This window comes from Bidens hawaiensis, unplaced genomic scaffold (assembly GCF_021521415.1).
Source record: "Bidens hawaiensis isolate Kalapana, Puna unplaced genomic scaffold, B.hawaiensis_p1.1 tig00014542_1, whole genome shotgun sequence".
Taxonomy (NCBI): Eukaryota; Viridiplantae; Streptophyta; class Magnoliopsida; order Asterales; family Asteraceae; genus Bidens; species Bidens hawaiensis.
The window spans coordinates 155379-166769 of record NW_027492269.1 but is presented as its reverse complement, the minus strand read 5'-3'; the positions used below and the strand labels follow the sequence as shown (position 1 = coordinate 166769).

General features: G+C 34.9%; 1 protein-coding gene across 1 annotated transcript; it reads left to right on the top strand.

Annotated features, from left to right (window-relative positions):
* The first annotated feature begins 1751 nt into the window (after window positions 1-1751).
* On the top strand, window positions 1752-4981 carry LOC143546989 (vesicle-associated membrane protein-associated protein SCS2-like). Its single transcript, XM_077038521.1, has 8 exons — window positions 1752-1800; window positions 2039-2109; window positions 2193-2274; window positions 2843-2958; window positions 3035-3205; window positions 3819-4070; window positions 4137-4214; window positions 4837-4981. Exons 1-8 carry the CDS (start codon window positions 1752-1754, stop codon window positions 4942-4944), a joined length of 927 nt encoding a protein of 308 aa, XP_076894636.1. The 3' UTR covers window positions 4945-4981.
* The last annotated feature ends 6410 nt before the right edge of the window (window positions 4982-11391 follow it).

Below are 11391 nucleotides of genomic sequence, written 5' to 3'. Positions count from 1 at the left end.
TGGTTAGTTCTCTTAAGCCTTTCTATTTTGGCCTAAACAATGCATTTGCGTACATTTGCATATTCCTTTGATGCTTTCAACAAAGTTAACATAATTAAAATGACAGTTAAAGTGACACGTAATTGATTACATTTCGTTTCTTTGGAATTGTTTTTATAGTTGGGAATACTACTAGTGCGACACAAAAGTTTAACAACTCACTCGCTTGTATCATTGGTACAAGCCTCTAATGTGACACAAAACTCATGCTCGGCGTGATTATCTCCATCCTCCTCGTGATCTTCTTCGTTGTGTTCCACCACCAGTGGTTCCTAGTTCATGAACGGCGGTCAATCCACACCTTCTTTATTGTCACGTGTTTCAATGGATACATGCTCCTTTATTTCACGGCCATCTACACTAACAATCCCCCTATCAAAATGTATAAACCGTAAACATGTCACAAATTAAGAGCTTAATTTATTTATTATTTTTGGATCCTAGCAAGATGCTAGAACAAAAGCAAAGGAAAAATTACATGTGAGGAGCTTAAAAAGAAAAGGAACATGTGAAGACCTTAAATACTTTTACCCGTAGCCAGTGATCCTATGTGTCATAAAGCAACAAAATTTGGAATGTACTGTATTGTTATGATATTATATTAATTGAATGTATCACCTTTATAAAAGTATGCTACTAGCTTATAGAATTAACTTTCTCCAAGTAAAAATAAACTAGGATAAAAATGTAAATCAAGTACTTCATACTATTAAGTTTAAATGCAATGTGCATAGTTATAACCTAGCTTTTATCTTCTTCTACATTGTTTACCAATTTGAGTGTCTAATATAACAAATAACAAGCAAAATCTTAACAAAATCATCGCATTCGAGCGTTATTAATATGCATCAAACGGTGAAGAAAATAATATTGTGTGTCTCTATATGTATAACTACCGATATCCAAGAATTTTTTTCACCTCACATACTTGACGCAATTTGAATTAGGGTTAAAAAAAGTGCAATATTAACATCAAGTTATAGCTATCATTGTACAAATTAATATCAAATTAAAATTGTTTTACTGCTGGTGTTACCTCATCGATTACTCTAAGAGAAATTAATTAACACAAATGTCTTCAATTCTCTGCTACTTTCTGATGTTTGTTAAATTGTGAAAGTAATGATTAAAGGTGGTTGAAGACACGGCGGGTAGTGGGAGAAATTTCCGCCATGCCAATGACATGGGTAAATATAGAATGTAAAAATTGAATGTGGTTTTGATCCTTTTTTTTTCTTTCCAAATCATTTCAATTTAAAAGGAAATAAATATAGACTCTAAATCATCCCTTCTCCTTCCTCTTCTCTTCTTTCTCTCCATTAAAATAAAAAACTCTAGAACGCAAACTTTGTTCAATTCCTTCCAAAATCCCTTCTTTCCCTCTCTCCATAATTGAATCTCTGAGACACAACGTTAGGGTTTCTCGTTTGCCACAAACAAAATCATACCAACCGTTACGAAATCATTACGCTATAACTTTCAAATTGCAATTCAAATGCCCATTTCCATTTCCATAGGTTATTCTCATTTTTCATTGATTATACGTTGTTTAATTCGTTAAAATATTGAGAGCGATTTAAGAGTTTAATTTGTTCATATAAAATCAAAGTTTATACTCCGGTCTTATATTATATATATAGGGTACGTTAATGTAATTGTAACGATTGGCTCTTCATTTTCAGATTATTATTTTATCTTGTTTGGATGCAAAGATGAAACCAGAACTTTTGGAGGTTCGATCACGTGAACTTAGGTTCTTATGTAAGTAAACTCACTCTTTCTAGAAATATATATATTTCTCATTTCACTCATTACATAATAATACATATGTAAACCTAAAAACTGGCTGTCAAATATATATGGTTTCTACTTTCTATGTTCTTGTTTTGACATTATTACTTAAATAAATTCCTATGTGTTTTATATCACCTCTAGACAACAATGACCAGTCACGCTTTAATACAAATTTTATTTACTAACCATGTATTTTTTATTCAAGTTGAGCTTAAGAAACAAAGCTCATGCTCTGTTCAAATGATCAATAAGACCGATCAATATGTTGCTTTCAAGGTGATGACTGCTTTCTATGTGTCGACCTATTTTCCGTATTTAATAACGCAGTAAACTTAAACCATTTGGTTCACGTTTCGCAGATCAAAACTACCAATCCCAAGAAGTATTGTGTCAGTCCAAATGCTGGAGTTATGGATCCAAATGCATCATGTGAATTTTCAGGTATAATCTTGCTTATGTATTTACATCATAGTTGTTAATAGCGCTATAGCGAATAGCGTAGCGAAGCGCTGGATCATCACCATCCCAGTTTGGCGCCTCCATAGCAAGTAAATAGCGGGATTTTGTTTTTTTGTTTTGTTTTGTTTTAATAGAAATAGTGATAAAATATACATGTACAGTAGCTAGATTTTAGTGTTTTTATTGAATATGTGTGTATGAACATCATATTTTGGATATAATATACAAAGTTTCGATCAAATACAAATTAAATTAACATGCTAACTGTGAGAATCAAGTAGTGTAATTATATATACAACTGTAATTACAGCATAGTGTAATTACACTACAATGTGATTACATAATTACACTACTTGTATATATAATAACACTATTTGATTCTCATGCTTAGTACAGTTTTTTAGTTTGTACGTTAACTTTCCCCATAATATACATATAAAGTATTTTTAAAATTTTCTTCTAGTGTATTGCTAAACATAAAAAAGCGCCCGCTATTTCATCGCTAGTATTTGCTATTAACACAATAACAACTATGATTTACATGATGCAGTTACTATGCAAGCACCAAAAGTAGTTCCTCCTGATATGATCAGCCGAGACAAATTCTTAATTCAAAGTACCGTTGTCCCAGAGGGTACAAAGGAGGAGGATGTCACATCCAACATGGTTAGTGTTTGTGTGTCTCATGAAGAAGATATTGGTTTTAAATTTTAATCTTAATTACTTTTTATTTATTTGTCAGTTTGTTAAAGAGGAAGGTAAAATTGTTGATGAAAAGAGGCTCAAAGTAATCTTCTACCCACCCGACTCTGCAGAATCATCGCCGGTTAATGAACCATTAAAGCAAATGGACAATAATGAAAGCAGAGAATTGAAAGATGACACGGTTCATAAAAGTAGCGCTCGTCCCACGGTAAGACCTCATTGTCGTTTTTGCTATGTATTTGATCTGTGATGTATCTGACGTGTCGAAAACCTTGCATAAACGTTAAATGAGTAGAGCGGGTCAAATGGGTTAAAAGTTGTATAAAGTTTTATTCAAATGTTTGCAACCTATTAGTTCAATTTGTTTAAACAGATTTGAAATTAATCTGATTGTATATTTCTTTTAGAGCTTAATATGGTTTTTGTCCATGTGGTTTGACCTAAATAACCCTTTAGTTCATTAGTTTAAATTCGACTTTTTTAAGTGCAACAGTTTCATTTTCGTATCAATTAAAGTCATAGCTTACTTACACCATATAAATTTTCTGTTAACTTTTTGATAAAAAAGACCAAATCACCCTTGGTAATTAACAGAAAATGAACTATTGCTTTAAAAAGTCATATTTAAACTAATGGACCAAAAGGGTTATTTGGGTCAAACCTAATGGACTAAAGCCATGTTTAACTCTTTCTTTTCTTATCATTTTTCATACACTAATGATCAATTGAGTAAATTTATTTATGAAATCTAAAAAAATATTCATACATTAATTTTTGTTTTATGAAAATGGTTGTTTAATTATTTTTTATAATTATTTCAGGTTGCTGAGAGCATTGAAGTGCCCAAAGGAGATGGTGAAAGTGTAGAGGTAACAAAGAAGGAAGAATCTCATAACAAGAGGAAAGAGAAAGATGTTGTGAAAAAGGTAGAAGAACCGGTAAAACCGAGCCAAGAATATGCAAAAAGAAAGGAAGAGTTCGCGCAGATAAACAATATAGATGAGCAAACACTAGCCAAAGATGTCGAAGCGATGAAGTCGAAAGTCAAGGAACTCGATTCAAAGGTTACCGAGGTCAGTAATTTCATTTTTCGTTGCTTGATATCAGTTTGATGAACAAAATGGTGTGGATGTATTCAGGCTAAAGCAACTATTCTACATCTATCAGAAGAAAAAAGATCGGTTACTCAAGAGAAGCACTCTTTACAGGGAGAATTGGTATGTGTTATGTTCTCAATTCCTTTAATTATTTACTTTATAAAAAATAAGTTTTTGGTTTCGGTTTTGTGTGTATTTAAAACTGAAAAAGCGGACGAAACTGAATTTATTGATTTTCTTTTCTAATTTGAATGTTAAGTGATTTATATGAATTTAATATATGATCCTAATATTTTAGCCCAAATGTGCAATAATCAATTATTTTTTAATCAATAAAAGGATTTAGACCTAATTTTTTTTAAGGCTATGTTCATTATTTGGGCTAGTTTTTTATTTCGGTCCAAAAATTGCAAGTCAAATGGTAAAACCGAAACAACAAACACCGGACGGTTTGAAAAACTCAAAAACTTAATTTTTGGTTTTAGCCCTAAAAAAACCTATACACACACCTATCGTCTTATGTTTTTGTTGAAAGTAAATTAGTTAAATTGCTCAAACGTTTTAAGGTGTTACGCATATTTTTCCCTAAAACAACCCATTTCAAGGTGGGTCCTTTTCGCTCAGAACCTATTTTACCTCGAACCAAATTGATACCTTTTAAAGTGGCATGTTTTTAAAATTTTTTAGTCCGACTGACCAACTATTAAGACGCAATTAATATAATGGTGGGTTTGAGTTGCAGGATTTGGTAAGAAGTAGGAGACACAGGGCTCAGGTGGGGTTTCCAATGCTGTTTGTTTTTATGGTAGGACTTGTGAGTCTTTATCTGGGATACTTGTTGCACAACTGACTGACTCGCTGACCAACATAATTCATCCGATGTATCTATCTGGATTTCGCTTTTAGAGGGAGTAAACTTAAGCTAAGGCTTTAGGCCTCCACTAAAATAGTGCATCCGATTTAGACCAAAGTATTAAATGATGAAATTGACCATTAAGTTATTTGAAATGACAAAACGTATTTGTGGTTCATTGTTTTGCTTTGTAACAATAAAGTTCAAAAAAGACCTCGAATTCTTGATTTGTTTTAAGCCTCTAAAAAAGTTGGGTCGGCCATGGTAATATACTATTTCTAGATACACTGATCCTGGTGCATGACTTGGTGTTAAGAATACTTGGCGCTTCACAATATAATATTATTTTAGCACAAGAAGGCTATTGAATATTCTTATAAGCATTACAATACAACACTCGTATACTTTATTCAACACGAAATCAAACAAACTAGCAAACATGCATGAGCAACGTAATAAAGAGGACTCGCATGACACTGTGTTGTTTTTAACTCCTCATGGAAGCTTGGCGCTAGCCCTGAAAGAACATTCACATTAGGTCTATTAATCAAAATAGTGTTGTGGATCATAAAAATCTTACCTCAAATATTTTGAAGTGTATCCAAATTCCAAAATATGTTGCAATTCTTGTACAACCCTTCTCATATCCATCATTTTTTATGGAGAATCAAGAGTGCATGATATTCCAATCCTCAATATTAAAACCAAACACTCTTTAATTTTGTTGACATTTTCTTCTTTGTTTTGCATAAAAGTTTCATTCTCTCCATAAACATTTAGAATATTAGCATCGATAGCATCCATTACATGGTCCGGCAAGGCCATGGAAACAAATTTATGAAGGCTAAGGTTCTCTTTAAATATGTCGTCAGACGGCTTTTTCCTTGTCATAACCTCAAGTAATACAATTCCAAAAACTGTAGACATCTCCACTACCTGGCATCTCATTTCCGAGACCATACTTTGTAATTTATAAGCATATACTTTAGAAATAAAGGTAATACTCTGAGTAACTACATGTGAAAGTCTAATTTACATGGAGCAACATAACCGATTGTTCCTCTAATCCCAATTGAGTTGAGTTATCTGGGTATGAAGTTCCAAGGAAACGAGTTAAACCAAAATCTCCAACATGAGCCAACATATCACCATCAAGTCGAATGTTGCTAGGTTTCAAGTCACCGTGAACGACATGTGGTATGCAATGATTGTGAATATAATCAAGTGCAAATGCTACACCCATGAGAATATTTATTCTTTGGAGAAGGTAGAGTTCGGATGTGCTTTCATCTTAATGCAACCAATCTTGTAAACTCCCTTTAGGCATGAACTCGTATACCAAAGCTTTGAAATCATTTTCTTGAAAGTCAATGCTTGAGCATGAGGTTATAATTCTCAACAGATTCCGGTGGCAAATGCCATGCTTAACACTCCCTCATAAAGCTGCTTCGATCACCTCGATTTTGAAGATGTAGAACTTTAACCGCAACAATCATATTATCAAATACATCAAGGATCCCTTTAAAAGCGAACATATGAAACTAAATGAATTTATCTACGAGACTTTGAAGGCCAAATTTTATAAAACAGAAAAAGGGATAGCTGACAAGACGCAAGTCGCCGAACATACAAGGAAAATACAACCACTAAAGTGTAGCACGATATGAAACTATAAAGGAAAATTAACAAAATTAAACTTGCACCACTTTACACATTCTAGAATCCTACGTTGGATTTAATGCCATTCACCAATTTTTCTATCACCAGAGATTTGTTATTAAATGTAAAATCATTCTTTATTTTTCAAATCAACCAACAAGTTACGACCAGAATTACTTGAATTCACACACACTCTTCAACTCCTTTCTATTCTTATGTGAAATTCCAAAACTTCTTTCACATAACCAAAATGCACCATAACTTTACCCAAGCATGAATATTTCACAACCACTTAGCAAACCGACAATGCACCATAAGATGTACCGGTCCTTTTTCCGGATCCAAGTTACACAAATGCAATTAACTAACTTTAATACCTTAATTTATAAAACTTAAAATAGGAAAAAGTATTGGTGGATCAGTTCTTTTTTACTCTCTTTGACAGGGCAATTTTCATAAATGTTAAAAGAAAGAAATACAAAATTTGTAAAAATACATGTTAAAAACAATTAAAAGTTTACAAAAGAAACTTTCCAACGCCCTCTTCAACCAAACACACTATAATTACCGCTACGCCAATTGTCTCGTTATGTGTTCACCCCACTATATCCAACTTAACGTTACACTAAAATTTCAAAACTTGGGGGTTCCTGTGAATCCCCTACCCTCAATGTAGATCCGCACCTGAATGTCACTAAACTGTGTGCAAACAAATATGGCATATACAAAGTGTTATTAAAACCTAAAAATAATGGCACAAAATCTAAATGTTATTAAAAACTTGTGTCGCTAATGGCATTTATTTTGTAGCGGGTCTTAGGTTGGAGAAATTTAACGAAAGACAAACATAACCACATTTGTGTATCTATATCATCAATGACAGAAAAAACACATAACTACCGAATGAAACCTAAGAAAACAAACACGATAACATAACAAAACAAAACATATCTGAACTGTCTCAAACAATACATAAATAAACACTAAATAGGTACTAACTGTTAGAAAATAAAGAATTTCTTGGTACAAATAATAGGATCAATAAAATCATCACTTCCTATTATAAAATATTGACAGCTTGATCTTCTCAATTATGGACCGTTGGAATTGGTTTCTTTCAATTACTCTTGATTGTATTTCCTTGTTAAACCACAAATGTATTTCCTATTTATTTTGTATTTCTCATCTTTGTAGTTTACAGATATAGCCCTGCTTGCGGTTCGCACATATGATGTATATATGTGTGAACCCTCGGGTGGGCAAAAGTGAAATTGCACTAATTTTGACGTTATTTTACTAATCTCGTGAAAATAACGTTAAAAGTGACGGACGGTTAATCAGGCATCATGTAGTGGCGTTGATAGCTGAAAGATAAGGGTACATGCACCGATCAGCCGGTGTCCCGATGATTGAGTGCTATGTGCCTTATGTCCAAGGCTTGATGCAAAATTACTATCGAGCCGGGGGTCTCACCGGAAGCAGCCTCTCTATCCCTATGGGGTAGAGGTAAGGCTGCCTACATCTTACCCTCCTCAGACCCTACCATAGCTTTGCTATTGGTGGGATATACTAAGTACGATGATGATGATGATGATGATGATCTTTGTAGTTTACAGACAATTATTATTCAATCCTTTCTCATATGGTATCAAAGCAGTGTCTGGTTCTTGGACCAATATTGCTCATCATCTACCAATAACCTTCTGTTATTCCCAATCAAAGTCGCTATGTCCGGAGACTTAACAACTCAGTTTGCAAACCTCCTCAGAAATTCCCTTAATTCCCAAAACCAAACCCCAAAATCAGCGGCCAATGGAGCCTACACCGCTGTTAGAAAGGAAACGGCTCACCAAACAACTCTTCGGGCAGTCTCCGGTAACCCATCACAACAAGGCGTGTCGGCCGGATTAGCAACCATTAGAGCGAATAATAATGAAGTGTTAGAGTTTCGGTCAAAGGGGTGGCGCGGTCAGACCCGATTGGAAAACCGACCGGTTCATCATCTCAACCAAACAAATCTGTGCTTAAATGTAGCCATTGTGGTATGACAAAGCACACCAAGGAACAATGCTTCAAAATTGTCGGGTACCCCGAATGGTGGAGTGACGGCCACAAAAAGAGCAATAAAGATGGGGAAAAACGATTGGCGCCGTAGACAAACTAGAAACTACCGGTAGCTATGGCGACTAACAGCAAATCAAAGATCGGACCAGTAGATTCGGTGGTACGTTGTCTGCCGGATATGAAGACATCAATCTGTGTAACAATGGAGGTAACAGGATTGAGGAACTCTCCTCAAATCCTTATTTTTTAGACACAATTTACTTGAACCCCCTTATTTTACAAATGTTACATAAACCTCCTCAAGGATCTGATAACTATCATATTGATCAAAATAACTTTAGTTTAACAAACAGAGCCCATCAAAGTTCTAATTTTCACAAATATGAACTAAACAAAACTAATGAAAGATTTAGAAACAAAACAAATTTTTTAGACTCTGTTGGAGAAGTAAATATGGTTAAAACTAGTGAAACCTTTGAAAAATCATGGATATTTGATTGTGGTGCTACCGACACCATGACTTTTGAACTATCGGATATTATTTCAAAATCTACACCGAAAATAAACCACATTAAAACTGCAAATGGGGGAATAGTTCCCGTAAAAGGAGGGGGGACTATCGAAATCTCCCCGACTTTAAAACTCTCAAACTGTCTATATGTTCCGTCCTTGTCACACAAACTTTTATCAATAAGCCATGTAACAAAAGAATTAAATTGCACCGTTTTAATGCATCCAACCTTTTGTATATTACGGGACATAAGGACGGGGGCAATTATTGGGCGTGGCACTAAACGCCAGGGATTGTATTATGTGGACGAAGTGACTCAACATGGTACTGTGATGCTGGCTCACGGAATTATGAAAAGAGAAGCGTGGTTATGGCATAGAAGACTGGGTCACCCTTCTATCCGTTATTTACATCTTTTATTTCCAAAATTATTTCCTTTAAATGAAACTTTAAACTGCGAAACTTGTGTTTTGGCTAAAAGTCATAGACAAACATTTAAGCCAAATAACACAAAAGTTAACTTACTTTTTTCCCTTATCCATTCGGATGTTTGGGGACCAGCGGAAGTTGTTGGGGGACAAAACTTTCGTTTTTCCGTTTTGTTTGTTGATGATTGCACTCGTATGACATAGATTTACTTCTTAAAACACAAACATTAAGTTTTCGATAAATTTACAAATTTTTATGCCATGATACAAACACAATTTAAAACAAACATCCAAATTCTTTTGTCTGATAATGGGGGGAATTTGTTAACGCATCCATGAGACACTTTTGCGAAACAAAAGGAATAATCCACCAAACGTCTTGCTCTCACACTCCCGAACAAAATGGAACCGTCGAACGAAAAAATCGAATCCTTTTGGAAATAACCAGCGCCATTCTAATTGAATCTAGAACACCTAAATCCTTTTGGCCTGAAGCCCTTGCCACTGCCACATATGTTATTAATCGGCTACCAACGAAAGCTCTTGATTTAAAAACCCCTTTTCAAACCCTTTCTGACTTTACCAAACTCCCTCCTACACTTACATTACAACCACGAATTTTTGGGTGCTCTGTCTATGTTCACATACCCAAAGTCAATCGATCCAAACTCGGACCTTGTGCTGAAAAATGCGTTTTTGTTGGCTATGGTGTCAACTAAAAAGGATATCGGTGCTACAGTCCTAAAAGACGTCATATGTACACTACCATGAATTGTGACTTCTTGGAAACCGAATTCTTTTACACCTCCCAACACAGTTGTCAGGGGGAGAAAGAGGATAATGACACACTGAGTTGGCTAAAATGGGTCCCAAAATAGGTCCAATCGTCACAAGAGGTTAATCAAAGTACCCAACCATCATCAGAAGATCATAATACCCAACCATCATCAGAAGAGCATCGTACCCGATCCGAGTCACCAGCGTCTCAACAATCTGATGGACCAACAATCAGTGTTCCAAACCAAAATCCTCGCAACCTAGCGTCTGAGGTAAGTAATTCACTAACGCGTGAAGAATCTCATGAAAAACAAAATATTGATAATTGTGGGATAGAAATAGAACAAACAGACCAGGAGGAACAAGAACAAGAAGAAACAATACAAGAAGAAGAAGAAGAAACGATTGAGAAATACGTTCTCCCACCCAGGGGCAACCGAGGAATACCGCCAAAACGGTATTCCCAGAAAAACACACTAGATCTTCCAGATATCCCATGGCGAATATAGTTGAAGGAAACCTAACCAAAGAAACCTAGGCCTTTACTTCCTTGTATGCTGAACAAATCCCAACATCAGTGGAACAAGCCTTAGAATCGAACAACTGGAAGGATGCTATGGAAACAGAAATGAGGGTGTTAATAAAAAATGACACATGGGAAAAGTGTAACCTGCCTTCTGGAAAGAAACCGGTTGGATGTAGATGGGTGTTCACTATCAAACATAAACCAGATGGAACTATTAAAAGATATAAAGCACGTCTGGTAGCTAAAGGTTATACCCAAACATACGGAATTGACTACTCAGAAACATTCTCTCCCGTAGCAAAAATTGACACAATTCGAGTTCTTTTTTCAATCGCCGCTAATGAATGATGACCTCTTCATCAATTTGATGTTAAAAATGTCTTCTTACATGGAGAATTGAAAGAAGAAGTTTATATGGAAGCTCCACCCTGTTTCACAAAAATTTTCAAGACAAAGGAAGTATTTCGATTAAGAAAATC